This window comes from Oncorhynchus tshawytscha, linkage group LG31, assembly GCF_018296145.1.
Source record: "Oncorhynchus tshawytscha isolate Ot180627B linkage group LG31, Otsh_v2.0, whole genome shotgun sequence".
In the NCBI taxonomy this organism is placed as follows: domain Eukaryota; kingdom Metazoa; phylum Chordata; class Actinopteri; order Salmoniformes; family Salmonidae; genus Oncorhynchus; species Oncorhynchus tshawytscha.
Genome location: NC_056459.1, coordinates 2,001,562 through 2,024,285, shown reverse-complemented (window position 1 = coordinate 2,024,285; position 22,724 = coordinate 2,001,562). Strand labels below are relative to the sequence as shown.

At 44.9% G+C, this 22,724-nt stretch overlaps 1 protein-coding gene across 4 annotated transcripts in view; it reads right to left on the bottom strand.

Annotated features, from left to right (window-relative positions):
• LOC112230033 (nuclear factor of activated T-cells, cytoplasmic 1) overlaps window positions 1-21,782 on the bottom strand; it is a 68,336-nt gene extending 46,554 nt beyond the window's left edge. Inside the window, exons 1-8 of one of the 4 annotated variants that reach the window (XM_024396260.2) lie at window positions 21,635-21,781; window positions 21,263-21,440; window positions 18,867-18,959; window positions 17,525-18,566; window positions 17,168-17,327; window positions 5,308-5,510; window positions 2,322-2,494; window positions 1,517-1,657 (exon numbers count right to left, since the gene is read on the bottom strand). In XM_024396260.2, coding sequence (XP_024252028.1) covers window positions 1,517-1,657; window positions 2,322-2,494; window positions 5,308-5,510; window positions 17,168-17,327; window positions 17,525-18,429 — 1,582 coding nt within the window. In that variant the 5' untranslated portion in view covers window positions 18,430-18,566; window positions 18,867-18,959; window positions 21,263-21,440; window positions 21,635-21,781. Of the gene's footprint in view, window positions 1-1,516; window positions 1,658-2,321; window positions 2,495-5,307; window positions 5,511-17,167; window positions 17,328-17,524; window positions 18,567-18,866; window positions 18,960-21,262 lie in introns of all 4 variants that reach the window. The other 3 variants (XM_042310125.1, XM_024396258.2, XM_024396259.2) reach the window with 3 other exon arrangements.
• Window positions 21,783-22,724: the final 942 nt, after the last annotated feature.

Here is a 22,724-nt window from a genome sequence, read left to right as displayed (position 1 = left end):
CAAAAATCTGGGAGTTGTTTTTTGGAAAATGATCCATTGGTAAAATGGGTAAACCCTCTGTGGCAACAGAATCCCCTATTCAGGATTTATGAGAAGGATTGTTAAACCGTTTTTTTTTAAATAAAAACATTACAATTAAAGATGCACTAGGCAGAAATTGCTCCGTCATTTCTTAAGGCTGGCTGAAGGGTGTTTCCATGGGAGCATCAACACCACCCCAGAAGCTGCGCTAGGACCTAAAGACAGTCTTCTTAGCTTCAACAGATCTGAGGGGGCTACTGATCTTCTTCAAACTGACACAAATTTTAAAAAATTTTTTTTTTTACATTTAACCTTTATTTAACTAGGCAAGTCAGTTAAGAATTTCTTCTTATTTATAATGACGGCCTACCCCGAACAAACCAGGACAACAATGGGCCAAGTTGTGCACCGCCCTATGGGAGTCCCAAACATGGACAGATGTGATGCAGCCTGGATTCGAACCAGGGACTGCAGTGACACCTCTTGGATTGAGACGCAGTGTCTTAGACCGCTGCGCCACACAAAACTATAAACCAAAAAGAGAGTTCTAGAATTCTGGGCAAGGTAAATATTGAAAATAATTAGAATTTCACATACATAAATTAATAGCAATAGAGATTAGGAGAAATCAAGAGATGTAGAAAGAGATATAGCAAAGCTCTCAGACTACTATTGTATGATAATGGTGCTTGAGCCCCCACCCAACCCACATAGAATTCCTCTCCTCACACAATGGCAACAGGTTCCCCTCTGCTCTGAGTGACTCATGAACCATATGATCAGATGTGTTTACATTGCACAACCTTGGCCCACACCATACCTCATGTTGCTTTTCTAAAGCTAATCAAGGAAATTGCTGTTAGTAAACCCTAAGCATCAACATCTGGGAGCAGTTCCTCCCTCCTTCCCAACTGAGAGGGCTTAGAGAGAAGAGAGGAAACAAATACTGAACTGTGAGGGACAGCACAGCAGCCTACATGGCACATAGTGCATTTGTGATCCATTCCTATTCTGAACAGGCAATGGAAACTTCTGCAAATGTAAATCTGCTGGGTTAAAAATACAGTGCATTAATGTGCACCACATGTGGCACTCTGGCAGGATGGGGGATATTTTGATGGCTGGGGAAGTGGAGGGAGGGAGGGAGGGAGTAGCCCTGGGGTTTCTCAAACACAGGGGGGGGCAAAGAGGGAGAGAAAGTTAGAGCACAAACACACACACACACTCGTTTTCCTATCCTTGTGGGGATCAAAATAATTGATTCAAAATCCTATTTTCCCTAACCCCTAACCCTTAACCTGAATCTAGCTCTAACAGGGAATTGTAACCCTAAATGTAATCCCTAAGCCTAAAATAGCTTTTTTCCTTGTTTTACTATCCTTGTGAGGACTTCTGGGCCCCACAAGGATAGTAAAACCAAACACACACGCACATAAATATGCACACTAAGCCACACACATCTGCATCCAGCTCCAGCTCTGGCTTCAGCTCCTACCTTGGGCTTTCTCCATGAACACCACTTTGGAGTTGTGCTGGAAGTTGTGTCCGCTGAGGAGCATCTTCTCTCCCCCAGCAGCAGGGCACGTCTGCAGAGTCTGCTTATCCACTAGGGGCAACTCCTGGGCTGATCTCTGGGCTGCAGGAGGGGGACAGCACTGTCTTCACTACAGAATCATTACAAACCCACTCTCCCTTCAGCCCCGACCATCCAGACGAAGTCATTTTCACGAGCTTGACAACTCTTAAAGAATCCTCACCACTAACAATGCCAAGAGCCATTAGCTCTAGAGGCATATTATTCCTCTGACCTAACGGTGAGGGAATGGATCCATTCAGTATTTGTTATTGTATAATTTTCTCAAATTATTGTTTTTACAAAATATATCATACTTGGCTATCACCTCCTGGTTAACTTCAACCGCCGTAAAGTGTGAGATATTCTTTAATAAAACTCAGATGTTTACAAATGAAAAATAGATCTGGCAAAGATTTTTTTTCATTGTCAAGGGTAATTGTCAGAAACAAAGAGGCTTGGTCAATAACAGTTTTGTGGCAGTGTATCAGCGACCAACAATGGTCTATTCTTAAGAGCTGAGATCATGGTTTAACCACATTGCTCATTTTCCTCATAGCACTTGATCTTTGTGGTGTGATTCCAACCAGAAACCCATTAGATTAGCAGATCTGCTCAGATTTCTATCTAGCGCTTTGGTGCAATGTGTGCTTATCTACCAAAGTCAAAATGATCTGCGATGTTAAACCACCCCCACCCCCAGGCCTGATAGTGAAGGTGTACTCACAGCACTCCATGGGGTTGGATGCAGTCTGCAGGGACAATGTTCTTCCTGTGGACTGGTTGATGTGAACCCGGAACACCATCCTCACACGTGTGTTTTTACGCCCGATGTCTGTCTCCCCCTTCCGCAGCTCGATGTCCGAGTTGCGAAGTTTCAGGATGCCGGAGCAGTCAATTCTACATTAAACAGAAGAAACTTAGTTAAACCTTAGAGAGGCTCATAGACAAACACATTCGATAGACACCATCATTATATCTCAAATCATTATCCCTGTGACAGTTACCACATACATAGACACTCAGCTTATTAAGTTCTCTCTAGCACCACAAAAGGATTTCAGTATATCAAATCAAATTTATTTATATAGCCCTTCGTACATCAGCTGATATCTCAAAGTGCTGTACAGAAACCCAGCCTAAAACCCCAAACAGCAAGCAATGCAGGTGTAGAAGCACAGTGGCTAGGAAAAACTCCCTAGAAAGGCCAAAACCTAGGAAGAAACCTATAGAGGAACCAGGCTATGTGGGGTGGCCAGTCCTCTTCTGGCTGTGCCAGGTGGAGATTTTAACAGAACATGGCCAAGATGTTCAAATGTTCATAAATGACCAGCATGGTCGAATAATAATAAGGCAGAACAGTTGAAACTGGAGCAGCAGCACGGCCAGGTGGACTGGGGACAGCAAGGAGTCATCATGTCAGGTAGTCCTGGGGCATGGTCCTAGGGCTCAGGTCCTCCGAGAGAGAGAAAGAAAGAGAGAAGGAGAGAATTAGAGAACGCACACTTAGATTAACACAGGACACCGAATAGGACAGGAGAAGTACTCCAGATATAACAAACTGACCCTAGCCCCCCGACACATAAACTACTGCAGCATTAATACTGGAGGCTGAGACAGGAGGGGTCAGGAGACACTGTGGCCCCATCCGAGGACACCCCCGGACAGGGCCAAACAGGAAGGATATAACCCCACCCACTTTGCCAAAGCACAGCCCCCACACCACTAGAGGGATATCTTCAACCACCAACTTACCATCCTGAGACAAGGCTGAGTATAGCCCACAAAGATCTCTGCCATGGCACAACCAAGGGGGGGCGCCAACCCAGACAGGATGACCACATCAGTGAATCAACCCACTCAGGTGACGCACCCCTTCCAGGGACGGCATGAGAGAGCCCCAGTAAGCCAGTGACTCAGCCCCTGTAATAGGGTTAGAGGCAGAGAATCCCAGTGGAAAGAGGGGAACCGGCCAGGCAGAGACAGCAAGGGCGGTGCGTTGCTCCAGAGCCTTTCCGTTCACCTTCCCACTCCTGTGCCAGACTACACTCAATCATATGACCCACTGAAGAGATGAGTCTTCAGTAAAGACTTAAAGGTTGAGACCGAGTTTGCGTCTCTCACATGGGTAGGCAGACCGTTCCATAAAAATGGAGCTCTATAGGAGAAAGCCCTGCCTCCAGCTGTTTGCTTAGAAATTCTAGGGACAATTAGGAGGCCTGCGTCTTGTGACCGTAGCGTACGTGTAGGTATGTACGGCAGGACCAAATCAGAGAGATCGGTAGGAGCAAGCCCATGTAATGCTTTGTAGGTTAGCAGTAAAACCTTGAAATAAGCCCTTGCTTTGACAGGAAGCCAGTGTTGAGAGGCTAGCACTGGAGTAATATGATCACATTTTTTGGTTCTAGTCAGGATTCTAGCAGCCGTATTTAGCACCAACTGAAGTTTATTCAGTGCTTTATCCGGGTAGCCGGAAAGTAGAGCATTGCAGTAGTCTAACCTAGAAGTGACAAAAGCATGGATTAATTTTTCTGCATCATTTTTGGACAGAAAGTTTCTGATTTTTGCAATGTTACGTAGATGGAAAAAAGCTGTCCTTGAAATGGTCTTGATATGTTCTTCAAAAGAGAGATCAGGGTCCAGAGTAACGCCGAGGTCCTTTACAGTTTTATTTGAGACGACTGTACAACCATTAAGATTAATTGTCAGATTCAACAGAAGATCTTTTTGTTTCTTGGGACCTAGAACAAGCATCTCTGTTTTGTCTGAGAATGACTATAGTCATCAGACAACAGTATTTCAGCAGAAGATTATCACACGTATCCCCAATGAAAGGTTTCCTGTGTACTCAGCAACTACTGCTTACAGGTCTAATCCCAACCATCCAGCAGCTCAAATGCTGTGAATGTTAATAGTTTCATAAATAGCTTTTTAATGGACCAAAAGAGAACACCCATGGGATACTGGTCTAACCTTGATCCCTCTACGGCTCTACCAGCCAACCTATTGGCTGTAACTATGCTTTTTACAGAGTCTTCATCAGACTTTATAAATATCTAATTTCTCACCCCCTCCCATCTATGCTGTGCACTCACTTCTAACATGTCAGACTTTTATGGCATTAGCCTTTCCAACCAAAGTTTGTCCATGGCTGTGCTCCTCGACGCTGCATTGCTTATAAAGGAGTTCATGTCAATTGTTTCACTTACTGAACACTCCCGAAATGTCTTTGTCAGACACTGGGGGATGCGCCGCTGGTGAGGCAATCAGGTTTTGAGGCTAAGGATTCCCAGCTGGTTAGCCCTCCCTCCAGGCTCTGGTCAAAAGTAGTGCACTATATAGGGACTAGGATGCCATTTGGGACACAGATTAAGTCTCAATCAGCTGTGCCAAGGGATCAACACAATGCAAATCTCAGGAAAAAAAAGAGAGTGTTTGGCTTTTGAGTGTATTCGCTCATTGGTAACAAAACCATTGGAAGAGGGCTGTCACATGTTGAATGGATCTCTAATTGAGTCAAATTAAGATGTCTGCATTGGTGCCTTACATGCACGCACACACAATCCAGCTGGTACTGATCAGCCGTCATGGACAAAACTCTACAGATGTTCACGCATCATTTGAGTTGCTTGAGGAGGAGCTTAAATGTCTAACTGACTGCACAACAAAAAAAACAGACAAAGACTAAAGAAATACACACACACAGTACTCACATGGCGCGCATGTTGTTCTCGGGCAGCAGTGGAATCTCCAGCACCTTGGTGTTAGACTGCAGGGTCTCATGGCTGGGGGTGGAGACAGTCTTGCCAGTGATGCGGTGGACCTGGTAGAAGGCATGGGGCCGCAAGAGACGATCGTCTGCCGTGCCAATGAATAGCTGCAAGATCAGGGGCTCGGTCTCCATGTAGCCGTGGAGCTGGAAGAAAGACATATAATTACATTTTAAAAAATGTATTGCCAATCAACAATGGTTGATAGGAATTTGTTCCTCCAGTACTTATGTCTAGTCAAAAACAAAGTGTCCCCACACACACACACACACACTGTTGACAACGGGTTAAAAAAAACACAGAAATACCTTTCAAACACAGTTGACATTTTTCTGAGGAATCTTTATCCAAGGCCAACAACCCATTCACATATTTCCTCCATTAATATCAGTTCCTGTCTGTATTGATGGGCTGAGGCACAGCATGATCTTACAGTAAGTATCTCCATCACCAGAGTCCCACTGTCTGCCCAAGAGCCAGTTAACCAGCTGAGACAAACAACCCTGGATTTCACTGACAGGACTAAGCCTGGGTTACAGTGTACTAAAGGTTACGCTTACGTCCCAAATGGAATCCTATTCCCTACATAGTGCACTTCTTTTGACCAGAGCCCTTTCAGGCTCCCAAGTGGCACAGTGGTCTAAGGCACTGCATCTCACTATAGGCCCCGTTTCGATCCCGAGCTGTATCACAACCGGCCGTGATCGGGAGTCCCATAGGGCGGTGCACAATTGGCCCAGTGTTGTCCGGGTTTGGCCAGGGTAGGCCGTCATTGTAAATAAGAATTAGTTCTTAACTGACCTGTCTAGGTAAATAAAGGATAAATAAAATAAAATAAAGTAGTGCACTACTGTATATAGGAAAACTTTTATTTAATTATTCATTAATTTCATTATTTACTTTATTTTATCTAAATGTATTTAAAACAGGGAATCCCATGGAGACCAAGGCCTCTTTTTCAAAGGAGCCCTGCACAGAATCATACAAATTCACAATATTACAATTACACCGCAATAAAAGCACGCAATATTTACAAGAAATTTAAGAGGGGAAAAACAATGTAAAATGTATTAAATTGACATGTTGTGTCACTGGCCAACACACAATACCACCTTAATGTCTAAGTGGAATTATCTTAAGAAATTTTAACAAATAATTTTAAAAAGCTGACATGCCATGAGTCAATAAGCCCCCCAAAATCATCCTTGAGCATGGTGAAGTTAATTACACTTGGAATGGTGTATCAATACAGCCAGTCACTACAAAAATACTAATCAAAATCACATTTTATTTGTCACAAATACAACAAGTGTAGTAGACCTCACAGTGAAATGCTTACTTACAAGCCCTTAAAAACAATTTTGAACTGCATTGTTGGTTAAGTACGAAATAAAAGTAACAAATAATTAAAGAGCAGCAGTAAAATAACAATAGTGAGGCTATATACAGGGGGTACAAGTACAGAGTCAAAGTGTGGGGCACTGGTTAGTCGAGGTAATTAAGGTGATATGTACATGTAGGTAGAGTAAAAGTGACTATGCATAGATAATAAACAGAGTAGCAGCAGCGTAAAAGGGGGGGGGGCAATACAAAGAGTCTGGGGTAGCAATGAATTAGATGTTCAGGAGTCTTATGGCTTGGTGGTAGAAGCTGTTTAGAAGCCTCTTGGACCTAGACTGGCACTCCGGTACCGCTTGCCTTGCGGTAGCAGAGAGAACTATGACTAAGGTGGCTGGAGTACTTGACAAATTTTAGGGCCTTCCTCTGACACAGTCTGGTATAGAGGTCCTGGAAGGCAGGAAGCTTGGCCCCGGTGATGTAATGGGCCGTACGCATTACCCTCAGTACTGCCTTGCGGTCCGACGGCTGAGCAGTTGCCATACCAGGATGTGATGCAACCCATCAGGATGCGCTCAATGGAGCAGCTGTAGAACCTATTGAGGATCTGAGGACCCACGCCAAATAGGTTTTGTCGTGCCCTCTTCAAGACTGTCTTGATCGGCTTGGACCATGTTAGTTTGTTGGCGATGTGGACACCAGAGAACTTGAAGCTCTCAACCTGCTCCCCTATAGCCCTGTCAATGATAATGGGGGCGTGCTCGGTCCTCCTTTTCCTGTTGTGCACAATCATCTCCTTTGTCTTGATCACGTTGAGGGAGAGGTTGTTGTCCGCTCCTCCCTATAGGCTGTCTCGTCATTGTCGGTGATCAGGCCTACCACGGTTGTGTCATCGGCAAACTTAATGATGTTGTTGGAGTCGTGCCTGGCTATGCAGTCATGAGTGAACAGGGAGTACAGGAGGGGACTGAGCACGCACCCAAGGGGCCCCCGTGTTGAGGATCAGCGTGGCGGATGTGTTGTTACCTACCCTTGCCCCCTGGGGGCTGCCCGTCAAGAAGTCCAGGGTGCAGCTGCAGAGGGAGGTGTTTAGTCCAGGGTCCTTAGCTTAGTGATGAGCTTTGAGGGCACTATGGTGTTGAACGCTGAGCTGTTGTCAATGAATAGCATTCTCACATAGATGTCCCCTTTGTCCAGGTGTGAAAGGGCAGTGTGGAGCGCAATAGAGATTGCATCATCTGTGGATCAGTTTGGGCGGTACGCAAATTGGAATGGGTCTAGGGTATCCGGGATGATGCTGCTGATGTGAGCCATGACCAGCCTTTCAAAGCACTTCATTGCTACAGACATGAGTGCTATAGGTCGGTCATCATTCAGGCAGGTTACCTTAGTGTTCTTGGGCACAGGGACTATGGTGGTCTGATTGAAACATGTTGGTATTACAGACTCAGACAGGGAGTGGTTGAAAAGGACAGTGAAGACACTTGCCAGATGGTCAGCTCATGCTTGGATTACACGTCCTAGAAATCTGTCTGACCCTGCGGCCTTGTGAATGTTGACCTGTTTAAAGGTCTTACTCACATCTGCTGCGGAGAGCATGATCACACAGTTGTCCGGAACAGCTGATGCTCTCATGCATGTTTCATTGTTACTTGCCTCAAAGCGAGCATAGAAGTAATTTAGCTCGTCTGGTAGGCTTGTGTCACTGGGCAGCTCGTGGCTGTGCTTCCCTTTGTAGTCTGTAATTGTTTGCAAGCCCTGCCACATCCGACGAGGGTTGGAGCTGGTGTAGTACATTTTTGATCTTAGTCCTGTACGGACTTGTTGTCTGTTTGATGGTTCGTCAGAGGGCATAGCGTGATTTCTTAAGCTTCTGGGTTAGAGTCCCGCTTATTGAAAGTGGCAGCTCTACCCTTTAGCTCAGTGCGGATGTTGCCTGTAACTCATTGGTTGGGGTATGTGCGTAGAGTCACTGTGGGGACGACGACATCGATGCACTTATTGATGAAGCCACTGACTTTTGTGGTGTACTCCTCAATGCCATCAGAAGATTCCCGAAACATATTCCAGTCTGTGCTAGCAAAACAGTCCTGTAGCTTAGCATCTGCTTCATCTGACCACTTTTTATTGACCGAGTCACTGGTGCTTCCTGCTTTAATTTTTGCCTGTAAGCAGAAATCAGGAGGATAGAATTATGGTCAGATTTGCCAAATGGAGAGCTTTGTACACGTCTCTCTGTGTGGAGTAAAGATGGTCTAGTGTTTTTTCCCCCCTCTGGTTGCACATTTAACATTCCGATTGAAATGAGGTGAAACAGATATTTCCCTGCATTAAAGTCCACGGCCACTAGCAGCGCCACCTGTGGATGAGTGTTTTCCTGTTTGCTTATGGCAGTATACAGCTCATTAAGTGCAGCCTTAGTGCCAGCATTGGTCTGTGGTGGTATGTAGGCAGCTACGATAAATACAGATGAAAACTCTCTAGGTAGATACATTATCTCACAAGCAGTAGACCACACTACCTCAGACGAGCAAAACCAAGAATTCCTTGGATATCGTGCACCAGCTGTTGTTTACCGATATTCATTGACCACTACCCCTTGTCTTGGCTGCTGTTCTGCCGATACAGTGTGTAACCCGCCAGCTGTATGTTATTAAATGTCATCGTTCAACCAAGACTAGGTGAAACATATGATATTACAGTTTTTAATGTCCCGTTGGTAGGATATATGTGCTTTTAGTTCGTCCAAATTATTATCCATCGATTGTACATTGGCCAATAGTACGGATGACAAAGGCAGATTAACCACTCGTCGCCTGATCCTCACAATGCACCCAGATCTCCTTCTGCGAAATCACCATCTTTCTCCTGCGAAAGATGGGGATGAGGGCCTGTTGGGATGTCTGGAGTAAATCCCTCTCATTAAATAAAATACTTTATACAATTCAAGGTGAGTAACTTTTCAGTCATAAGAGATGGTAGCAGCAACATTATGTACAAAATAAGTTACAAACAATGCGGAAATTTTTTTATAAATAGCACAGTTGGTTAAGAGCCAATAAAAATGGCAGCCATCCTCTCTGACGCCATTACACAGCCATATAGGCGTCCTTCCTAACACAGTTGCCGGAGAGGAAGGAAACCGCTCAAAGATTTTACCATGAGGCCAATGGTGACTTAAACAGTTAGAGTTTAATGGCTGTGATAGGAGAAAATTGAGAAAAGGATCAACATCATAGTTACTCCACAATACTAACCAAAATTACAGAGTGAAAAGGAAGCCTGTACAGAATAAAAATATTCCAAAACATATGCTGTTTGTAATGAGGCACTACAGTAACTACTGCAACAAATGGGGTAAAGAAATGAACTTTATGTCCTGAATACAAAGCAATATGTTTGGAACAAATCCTACACAACACTGAGTAGCACTTTTTGTATTTTCAAGGATGGTGTTGGCTGCATCATGTTATGGGTATGCTTACCATTGGCAAGAACTAGTTTTTTAGGATAAAAAAACCCAGAATAGAGCTAAGAACAGGCAAAATCCTAGAGGAAAAACTGGTTCAGCCTGCTTTCCAACAGAGACTGGGAGACAAATTCACCTTTCATCAGGACAATAACCTAAAACACAAGGTAAAAAAAAAATATATATATATATATAATAATTTTGCGCGCCCAATTTTTCAGTTTTTGATTTGTTAAAAAAGTTTGAAATATCCAATAAATGTCGTTCCACTTCATGATTGTGTCCCACTTGTTGTTGATTCTTCACAAAAAAATACAGTTTTATATCTTTATGTTTGAAGCCTGAAATGTGGCAAAAGGTCGCAAAGTTCAAGGGGGCCGAATACTTTCGCAAGGCACTGTACAACCCCCCCCCCCCATGGGTGTCTATATAACCTCAGACAAAAAGAAACGTCCCTTTTCCAGGACCCTGTCCTTCAAATATAATTAGTAAAAATCCAAATAACTTCAGATGTTCATTGTAAGAGGGTTTAAACCCTGGTTTCCCATGCGTGTTCAATGAGCTATAAACAATTGGAACGGTCATTAAGACACTACCAGCTTACAGACTGTAGGCAATTAAGGTAACAGTTATGAAAACTTAGGACACTAAAAAGGCCTTTCTACTGACTCTGAAAAACATCAAAAGATACCCTGGGTCCCTGCTCATCTGCGTGAATGTGCCTTAGGAATGCTGCAAGGAGACATAAGGACTGCAGATGTGGCCAGGGCAATAAATTGCAATGTCCGTACTGTGAGACGCTTAAGACCGCGTTACAGAGAGACAGGATGGACAGCAGATCGTCCTCGCAGAGCAGACCACGTGTACAACACCTGAACAGGATCGGTACATCCAAACATCACACCTGCGGGACAGGTACAGGATGGCAACAACCACTGCCCGAGTTACACCAGGAATGCACAATCCTTCCATCAGTGCTCAGACTGTCCGGAATAGGCTGAGAGGCTGGACTGAGGGCTTGTAGGCCTGTGATAAGGCAGGTCCTCACCAGACATCAACGGCCACAAAGTCGCCTATAGGCACAAACCCACCGTCGCTGCACCAGACAGGACTGGCAAAAAGTGCTCTTCTCTGATGAGTCACGGTTTTGTCTCACCAGGGGTGAAATGTCAGATGAGTTTATTGTCAAAGGAATGAGCATTACACCGAGGCCTGTACTCTGGAGCGGGATCAATTTGGAGGTAGAGGGTCCGTCATTTCAGGCAATATCAACGCTGTGCGTTACAGAGAGCACATCCTTCTCCCTCAAGTGGTACCTTTCCTGCAGGCTCATCCTGACATGACCTTCCAGCATGACAATGCCACCAGCCATACTGCTCATTATGTGAGTGATTTCCTGCAAGACAGGAATGTCAGTGTTCTGCCATGGCCAGCAAAGAGCCCGGATCTCAATCCCATTGAGCACGTCTGGGACCTGCTTGATCGGAGGGTGACGGCTAGGGGCATTCCCCACAGAAATGTCTGGGAACTTGCAGGTGCCTTGGTGGAAGAGTGGGGTAACATCTCACAGCAAGAACGGGCAAATCCGGTGCAGTCCAGGAGGAGGAGATGCACTGTAGTACTTAATGCAGCTGGTGGCCACACCTGATACTGACTTACTTTTGATTTTGCTCCCCCCTTTGTTCATGGACACATTATCCCATTTCTGTTAGTCACAGGTCTGTGGAACTTGTTCAGTTTATGTCGCAGTTGATTAATCTTAAATTCATACAAATATTACACAAGTTTGCTGAAAATAAACGCAATTGAGTGTGAGAGGATGTTTCTTTTTTTGCTGGGTTCATTTCACATATATATAGCCACCCATGTTCAGTCAGTCACACCTGAAGATGTTGTAATCAGCAATGTCAATGTCCTTATCCAGAATCGAGCTATTTAGCCAAGCTCATGCACCCAGATATCAAGAAGGTTGATCTTTGACATTAACATTTGTTTGTTTATACGTGATAGCCTAAGCCCTCTACCTGATTTGAAAACAGCGGGGGTATCCATATTTATTTCATTTTTTTATTTCACCTTTATTTAACAAGGTAGGCTAGTTGAGAACAGGTTCTCATTAACAACTGCAACCTGGCCAAGATAAAGCAAAGCACTGCGACACAAACAACACACAGAGTTACACATGGAATAAACAAACATACTCAATAACATAATAGGTGAAAAAAAGTATATATACACAGTGTGTGCAAATGAGGTAAGATAAAGGGAGGTAAGGCAATAAAAAAGCCATAGTGGCGAAATAAGTCAAATGTTGCAATTAAACACTGGAGTGATAGATGTGCAGAAGATGAATGTGCAAGTAGAGATACTGGGTGCAAAGGAGAAAAAACAGAAAAAAAACAGTAATGGGATGAGGTAGTTGGATGGGCTATTTGCAGATGGGCCATGTACAGGTGCAGTGACCTGTGAGCTGCTCTGTCAGCTGATGCTTAAAGTTAGTGACGGAGATATGAGTCTCCAGCTTCAGTGATTTTTGCAATTCGTTCCAGTCATTGGCTGCAGAGAACTGGAAGGAAAGGTGGCCAAAGGAGGAAATGGTTTTGGGGGTGACCAGTGAAATATACCTGCTGGAGCGCATGCTACAGTTGGGTGCTGCTATGGTGACCAGTGAGCTGAGATAAGGCAGGGCTTTACATAGCAAAGACTTATAGATGACCTGGAGCCAGTGGGTTTGGTGACGAATATGAAGCGGGGGCCAGCCAACGAGAGCATACAGGTCGCAGTGGTGGGTAGTATATGGGGCTTTGGTGACAAAAAAGATGGCACGGTGATAGACTGCATCCAATTTGCTGAGTAGAGTGTTGGAGGCTATTTTGTAAATGACATCGCCGAAGTCAAGGATCGGTAGGATAGTCAGTTTTACAAGGGTATGTTTGGCAGCATGAGTGAAGGATGCTTTTTTGCTAAATAGGAAGCCTAATCTAGATTTAACTATGGATTGGAGATGTGTAATGTGTCTGGAAGGAGAGTTTACAGTCTAACCAGACACTTAGGTATTTATAGATGTCCACATATTCTAAGTCAGAACTGTCCAGAGTAGTGATGCTGGACGGACGGGCAGGTGCTGGAAGCGATCGGTTGAGAGGTGTACAGAATGGTATCGTCTGCATAGAGTTGGACAGAGAATCACCAGCAGCAAGAGTGACATCATTGATGTATACAGAGAAAAGAGTCGACCCGAGAATTGAACCCTGTGGCACCCCCATAGAGACTGCCAGAGGTCAAGACAACAGGCCCTTCGATTTGACACACTGAACTCTGTCTGATCAGTAGTTGGTGAACCAGGCGAGGCAGTCATTTGAGTGACCAAGGCTGTTGAGTCTGCTGATAAGAATGTGGTGATTGACAGTCGAAAAAGCCTTGGCCAGGTCTATGAATACAGCTGCACAGTGCTGTCTCTTATCGATGATCAATGGAGGTTATGATATCGTTTTGGACCTTGAGAGTAGCTGACCAGCTCAGAAAACAGATGGCATAGCGGAGAAGGTACGGTGGGATTCAAAATGGTCAGTGATCTGTTTGTTAACTTGGCTTTCGAAGACCTTAGAAAGGCAGGGTAGGATATATATAGGTCAGTGGAAGTCTGGGTCTAGAGTGTCTCCCCCTTTGAAGAGGGGGATGACTGCGGCAGCTTTCGAATCTTTGGGGATCTCAGATACAAAAAAATAATAATAATAAATAAATAAAAAGAGGTTGAACAGGGTAGTAATAGGGGTTGCAACAATTTTGGCTGATCATTTTAGAAAGAGAGGGTCCAGATTCTCTAGCCCTGCTGATTTGTAGGGATCCAGAATTTGCAGCTCTTTCAGAACATCAGCTATTTGGATTGGGGTGAAGGAGAAATGGGGGAGGCTTGGGCAAGTTGCTGTGGGGGGTGCAGGGCTGTTGACCAGGGCAGGGGTGGCCAGGTGGAAAGCATGTCCATCCATAGAAAAATGTGTTATCGGTGGTGACAGTGTTTCCTAGCCTCAGTGCAGTGAGCAGCTGGGAGGAGGTGCTCTCATTCTCCATGGACTTTACAGTGTCCCAGAACTTTTTGGAGTTTGTGCCGCAAGATGCAAATTTCTGTTTGAAAAAGCTAGCCTTCTAACGCTTTCCTAACTGCCTATGTATGTTGGTTCCTAACTTCCCTGAAAAGTTTCATATCGAGGGGGTTATTCAATGTTAATGCAGTACGCCACAGGATGATTTTGTGCCGGTCAAGGGCAGTCAGGTCTGGAATGAACCACGGGCTGTATCTGTTCCTGGTTCTAAATTTGAATGGGGCATGCCTATTTAAGATTGTGAGGAAAGCACTTTTAAAGAATAACCAGGCATCCTCTACTGAGGGAATAAGGTCAATATCCTTCCAGGCTACCCGGGCCAGGTCGATTAGAAAGGCCTGCTCTCTGTAGTGTTTTAGGGAGCATTTGACAGTGATGAGGGGTGGTCGTTTGACCGCAGACCCATTACGGACGCAAGCAATGAGGCAATGATTGCTGAGATCCTGGTTAAAGACAGCAGAGGTGTGTTTGTAGGGCAGGTTGGTTAGGATGATATCTATGGGGGTGCCTGTGTTTACAGATTTGGGGTTGTACCTGGTAGGTTCAGTTTAGGTCACCTAACAGCATGAGCTCTGAAGATGGATGGGGGGGGGAATCAATTCACATATGGTGTCCAGGGCACAACTGGGGGCAGAAGGTGGTCTATAGCAAGCGGCAATGGTGAGAGACTTGTTTCTGGAAAGGTGGCTTTTTAAAAGTAGAAGCTTGAATTGTTTGGGCACAGACCTGGATAGTAAGACAGAACTCTGCTCCCTTTGGCAGTTCTATCTTGCCGGAAAATATGTGTTCCATTACCTATTGTTGGTAGAGGCCCGGAAATGAGAACCGGCTTGTCTGTGTGAGCATTCAGGTGCTTCTCCATCACAGCAGGGCTCCAAGGGTCCTTAATTCTGCAACCACCACATGTTATAGGGAGCTATGGACCTTCCTAAAACCTCCATCACTGGAAGATGTGGAGAGGGTCGCTAACTAGGCTTAGGTTGGGAAAGCAATAAGCAAAACATGTCATCCCTTTGAAAGTTAAGAGCCTGCAAACGCTCTGTATATTTGTGTACGGAAATGGGTTGCTGCCTAGCAATGCTGTTTATTTAGGCTATAGGGAGTGTGTGACGGAGTTAGAGGTAGATCGTTTTGGCACTGGCAGTGCAGTCTCCCCTCCCTCGATCGTATTATCACCCACTAGAGGAATGTCAAGACTCTGGCCGCTCATGGCACCAGAGAGGGAGGAAAATAAGGAGAGAGGGAAGAGGGCAACCCTCTATTTCTCTCTCCACCCCTCCAGCTCCAAGGGATGGTTACACAATACACATCCTCATTTACAGTATTAGCTTTGGCCAGTTCTAGATATTTTCACTCACTATATTTTACATCACTTAATGATTTTCGCCATTACTCTGTCTGCCGTCTGCGAAATGGCGCATGTGACTTGCAGCAGCAGCCGTGGCATTCGAAAAGAACAGAAAGCTGTGCTCGACAAGGAGGGAACTGAAGCAGCTTCCAGAACAAACTCTGCACAGTTTGGTCAAGGTTTGACTCATAGGCCAGCGAGAAGAACCAGTCAGCCAGTGTCCACAGCCCACAGAGTGTACCATGTAATCAGGAAGATACACTTTTAGAAAAAGAGGTTATATTTAGAAAGTAAAAGGGTTCTTCGGCTGTCCCCATAGGAGAAGCTTTCTTGGTTTCAGGTAGAACCCGTTTGGGTTCCAAGTAAAAACACTTTCCATAGTGGGTTCTATATGGAACATAAAACGGTTCTACCTGCAACCAAAAAGTGTTATCCTATGGGGACAGCCGAAGAACCCTTTTGGAACCATTTTTTCTAAGAATGTAGGGAGATTGAGCGGCCTTGTCTGAGGTTTCCTCTAACATCTCCATCAGACTGCCAGAAACATGTGGTTTGAGCCTGGCCTCGTCAGGCTGTCTCCATAGGATGCCACTGTGGATGATGTCAGCATTACAGACAGGAACTTTCCTAAACAAAGGGAAGTCTGTGTGTTTGGTCAGAAGCTGGGGGAGGGAGGGAAGAGGAGGGAGGTGGAGGTTTTCAAAAGAGCACACTCTCCATTTCATGAGATGAGAGTAACCTAGAACCCATGTCATTAAAACATTAGCACCTAACCACAGAGAAAAACTACCCAGCACAGATGTGAATGCTGGGTGTTTAGACACATGGGATTGTTCAATATACTTAGCTAGCTACGTTCCCAGGTTCCCATTCAGCCCCACTGTAGCCTACTGGTTGGAATCTCAAGGTGGTCGTAAACGTTGGGGTGTCACCGCACAAGAATATGAGAGATGTTCAACTGTGTAGATACCACTCTACACATTCTAACTTTGCCTGCAGACACCTTTGATGACTTACTTTCCCTTCTCACAGTAGATTCTGCGGTTTATTCAGAAGTTGAAGTCAAGTCAGTGATGTGGTGAAATGATTGGGAAGACTGGCCTTGTAGTCCAATAATTACTATTACTCAATACTTCTGATTCGACCACCAAAGTTACTGTGGTTTAATCTCATGACTAAGCTTAACTGGTCACATTACCTCGTTTTGCAACTGTCTGCCTGCACTTGAGACATAATGGAAAAGTTTGAGTCACCCTCGTCTGGACAGGAACTGACTGAGCAGACTGGTCTGTCTAATAGCATACCTATGGTATTTCATGACGTCTTTCGAATAACATTATAGACTTGTAATCATTTTTTTTAAATGTAAAAAACACATACCCACTAACCTATGTCAGCGCTGGAGATATAAAGAAGTTGTAGAGAACGTGATCGTAGAAATAAGTTGGAGAAAGTGGTAAGCCGAGAAGTGATAGGGCTAATGGTATTACATGTAGACTACTCTAGTTTACAGTACGGTATGTTAGTATAAGGAGGATAGCAGACCTGCACCACAGGGTGTCCTCCTGCCAGAGCCTTGACTGCCCCTCTGCTCCCTTCAGTCTCGTAGTGGGCACGGTGGTGAGATTTGGGCTGCACCTCGATCTGCAAGCTGTATGGCCCGGAGCTGGATGGCAGCTGCCAGTCAAGGGCTGGCAGAGATGGGCTAAGATGGAGAAGGTATATTTAAAGTTTGCTATGTAACAAGACACAACTGCAGATTGTCAGTGCTTTGCTGGGATGTTTCCTCATAATGGATATTTCTGAATTGACTTATATTGACCTCAATAAAGTTTAGCTGTCTGGAGCTGTCAACCTTATAATGAATATTATTTCAGTCAGTCAAAGTCTTCTTCAGCTTACCTGACATATTGCTTTGGCTTGGACCATGAGTATGGGTGCGATGGCACATCCAGTAACCCCCCACAGTAGTTCTCCTTCTTTAAGGGCAGGCGGGAGGAGGAGTACTCATCCTGACAAAGCTCCCCAGGGCTGAGCTCCTCTCGTCCAGGCTCGACCTTCAGGCAAACTGCCCCAGGCTCCAGGCTGGTTTTCCGGGCCTTCAGAGGGATGCCCTCACCCAGGTCTGCCACACCGTCTGTGGTCAGAGCATTGATGGCTGCAACTATGGCTGAGTTGGTGTACTGGTTGGTGTTGTTAGGCATCCAGGACTCGTCTGTGACACTGAGGCGTGGGGAGGTGTGAGGGGAAGGCCCAGGGGAGTGGTTGGGGGAGTAGGGGGACTTGGAGGTTGTGGTTCCGTTGAAGCTGTATTTTCTCTTCCCACCACAAGGGGAGTTGGGCCTGGAGCCCCGCTGGCCCATCCAGCTGTCATCCATGACACTAGAAAGGGGGGAGGTAGAGGGGGAGTTATGTGGGTAGCCCGCATGGGTGCAAGCTTCACCCGGCAGGGCGAGAGAGGAGGAGCCCTTAGGAGAGACGCAGGGCGACTGCCAGGGCGAGTTCTGGGGTGAGTTTTCGTAGTTGTAGGAGAAGCCCGACTCGTAGGACGAGGCCTCGGAGTGACAGCTGCGTGACGACACACTGCTGGCCGGGCTGAGGCAGCTGGGGTCACGGTAGCCATCTGCGTTGGGCAACGTCAGGGTCACAATGGAGTTGACCTGTTTAGGTAAAGGAAGGTTGTTGCTCTCTTCCACCTCCTCCTCAGGAAACTGCCCATAGGCTGTGATCTCAATACGAGGGCTCTCGAGGACCGGGGCCTCGGTTGGATGGATGCTAGGGGATGAGTAGTAACCCACTGTCCTCATGTCATTCTGGGCACTGTAGCTAGGAGGCTGGCTGATGGACACTGAGATGGTGGGGCCAGACTGGAGACTGTGGTACTGGGAGGGCAGGCAGGATTTGCCCAGGGAGACACTGGTGTTGGGGGTGTGGCTGTATGCATCTGAAAAGCAAATACATAGAATGAGTTAGAATTAGGGTCCATACATACTTTCATTGGCTCACACACTGAAAGACATACTGTAGTTGCCAGTTAATTACAAAGAAAGCTGCTGTGATGGTGTTGCTCATGATGGGGTGCCACATGGCTAGTTTGCATGACTAAAGGTGCAATCTGTACCCAACAGGGGAGGTTCAAGATGCCAGCTCCCTTACTGGGTATGAGGGCATAAGAGCCAGACTGACTACCCATGTGGCACAGACAGAGAAGAATGGGGGAAGAGGTGGTTAAGGGTACACGGACCTGAGTAATCTTACTAGTCAGCTCTTAAGACCAGTCCAGTCTCAGACAGCATGCAGTCGCCAGAGCTCCTGTCTGCTGTGAATTAAGAGACTACTGAGGGAACCATAAAGACATGACATCAGTGCACCACCACATGACTCCCACAACATAATCACAATGTAATAACCTTAACATCACAGTGGTGTCACAGCTTTGCAATGTTTCCATGTCAATTCTTACTGGATTGCATAGAAGATGCCATTTTACCAACGAGAACCACTGGTAGTTGTGTGCGCTCCCTGACTGAATTGTATTAAATCTAGACTTACACACTGAAACACTGTACATTTTGGGTCAATTTCTCTTCAAATGTTTACTCATGCAAGAAAAGACAGAGGCATGGATTACCAATTTGAGTAAACCATCCTGAATGAGAGCTTTTGTGCCACCGCTGCCACACCCACCATTCCCTACTCATAGGAGGGCTGCCTCATAATGTAATGTAGCTCTCATAATAAAGACCCATGTGTTTCAAAGTTCATCATTCCTTAAGGCAATATAAACATGTCCCCAATATGTACAGTATAAACCATTTTTCCCCTCAATACATACAATTTTAATGGATACTATATAAACCTTTTGATGAAACCAAATAATTATTTCATAACGTAAGTAGCTACCATGGATATATACTGAACAAAAATATACACGCAACATGTGAAGTGTTGGTCCCATGTTTCATGAGCTGAAATAAAAGATCCATGATTTTTTTCACACACAAAAATATTACTTAGCTCAAATTGTGCACATATTTATTACATCCCTGTTAGTGAGCATTTCTCCTTTGCCATCCATCTGACCGGTGATGATTGTCAAGAATCTGATTAAACAGCATGATCATTACACAGGTACATCTTGTGTTGGGGACAACAAAACACCACTCTAAAATGTGCAGTCTCACAACACAATGCCACAGATGTTGAGGGAGTGTGCAATTGGCATGCTGACTGCAGGTATGTCCACCAGAGCTTTTGCCAGATAATGTTGTTATTGTTAATTTCTTTACCATAAACCGCCTCCTACTTAATTTTAGAAAATTTGGCCAAGTTCGTCCAACCGGCCTCATAACCGCAGACCACATGTAACCATGCCAGCCAAGGACCTCCACATCCAGCTTCTTCACCTGCGGGATCATCTTAGACCAGCCACCCAGGCAGCTGATGAAACAGTGGGTTAGCACAATCAAAGAATGTCCACACAAACTGTCAGAAACCGTCTCAGGGAAGCTCATCTGCATGCTTGTTGTCCTCACCAGGGTCTTGACCTGACTGCAGTTCGGTGTCTTAACCCACTTCAGTGGGCAAATGCTCACCTTCAGTGGCCACTGGCAAGCTGGAGAAGTGTGCTCTTCATGGATGAACCCCGGTTTCAACTGTACCGGGCAGATGGCAGACAGCGTGTACGGGGTCGTGTGGGCCAGCAATTTGCTGATGCCAACGTTGTCAAGAGTGCCCAATGGTGGGGGTGGGGTTATGGTATGGGCAGGAATGAGCTACGGACAACAATCACAATTGCATTTTATTGATGGCAATTTGAATGCACTGAGATACCGTGACGAGATCCTGAGGCACATTGTTGTACCATTTATCCACCGCTATCACCTCATGTTTCAGCATGATAATGCACGGCCCCATGCTGCAAGGATCTGTACACAATTCCTGTAAGCTGAAAATGTCCCAGTTCTTCCAAGGCCTGCATTCTCACCAGACATATCACCCATTGAACATGTTTGGGATGGTCTGGTTCGACGAGTACTACAGCGTGTTCCAGTTCCTGACAATGTCCAGCAACTTTGCACAACCATTGAAGAGGAGTGGGTGAACATTCCACAATCAACAGCCTGATCAACTCTATGTGAAAGAGACGTGTCAAGCTGCATGAGGCAAATGGGGTTCACACCAGATACTGACTGGTTTTCTGATCCATGCTCCTACCTATTTTTTAAATTCAATTTCAATTCACATGAATGTATTGTCAGTCATGTGATATCCACAGATTAGGACCTAATGAATTTATTCCAATTGACTGATTTACTTATATGAACTATAACTTGAAATTGTTGTATGTTGCGTTTATATTTTTGATCGGGTAAATTAAGCGGTCATTATTGTTAGCATATCGTATAATCATCTCAGTATTCAGTAGGCTTCTACATTGTCATACATTTATAATAGTAGGCCATCGAAACAGAGGAGAAACCCATTCACAGACACCCGAAGAGAAAGTGCACCACTAGACAAGACAGGCAGCTATCCAACACGCAAAATCATCCATGTCGATGGAATTATCGTTTATGAATGCAATATTACTCTAAAACGCAGTCTGACATTCAAAAGTAAAAGGAAGAGCCTACTCACCCTCTTCAGCAGATTTCATTTTTTTCCTACAGACGAGGAAACCGCACGTCCGAAATCGAACTTTGAAGACAGCCGCAGGTCTGCGTTATCCAATAGCCATAGCTTCGCTTTAGGACTCTAATGATGATGTTGAGGCGCTCTCGCTATATTCTAACAAAACTTCGAAACTATGGCAAATCTGTTTAATGAGAAAGAAAAAATGAATGTAGATTATTTTAAAAGCGACTCGAAGAAAAATACAAATCGTATCTGCAGAGTGAAACACTTTTGGATACAATTGGATAGAGCAAAGAAATCAAAACGCAGGGACGGGATTCAATGTTGTGATTTCCATGGAGAGTAAATATTATTTGAGCGGCTGATTTGTGATACCTGATTGATTTTGTGGAAGGGGATCCTAGCTGGTCTGGGCATGTGTGACGCACTGCTTGGTTGCAGAGAGCTCCTTGGCGAATATAAACCCGGGATCACCTTCAGCGCAAGCGCACCGCCCCTTGGACAGTGATGCATCTCCATGTCTGACCAGCAGATACGTTTAATTGAGATTCACTCCACTCACTGGGTTTTCAGCTACTTCCACACGTGGTTGATTAGCTGGGCTGGCAGCGACAGTTGCTGTTCAGAGAGCGCTGCAGGCTAGTGGAAAATGAAATGCAATATTTACATGTAAAGAGCATGAGAATGAAGATCAGATAATGGATATGCCATTTGTATTTGTATTTTTTGGGATCCCTATTACTCTTCCTGGGCTTCAAACACATTAAGGCCTATCAAAAAAATCACATTTACAAAAAAATAATAATCTAAAAATTAAAGCTTCCTGGAGTATCCTTAGGGGTTCTTCAAATTGAAACTGTGGGGGACCCCTATATGTTCTTTAAATAACCCCTTTTAATAGCTCCTCAAAGAACCTTTTGAAGAACCTTTTGGGGAACATTTTTACTACCCCCCCCCTATTATTATTAATAATAATATGCGTAACAATAACACACTATTTTAGTTTTCAGTGTTTATTATGATTTTAGTGGCAAAGCAGAATTAAAAACCAAATTTGAGGTAAACACCCAGCAGAGCCCCAAGTCCAATGTGTATATCCTCTGACATGTTGATGTTAATATGTGTTGATGTTCTCCGTATCCATAGCCAGAATGATTTTTTTGGCGATCAAACAGCTTTCCTATTATATTCAGTGTAGATAGCGTGAAGTCTGTGAACCAAAAAAATAGTAGTTACACAGATGATCAACAAAACATGCACACAACAGTATTCATACCTTGGTTAATGTGGTAAATGTGAATAATGTAGAAGCCCTATGGGATGAGCAGCAGTTTAAGGCACTGCATCTCAGTGTTAGAAGTGTCACTACAGACCCTGGTTCGATTCCAGGCTGTATCACAACTGGCCATGACTGGGAGTCTCATAGAGCGGTACACAATTGGCCCAGCATCGTCCGGGTTAGGGT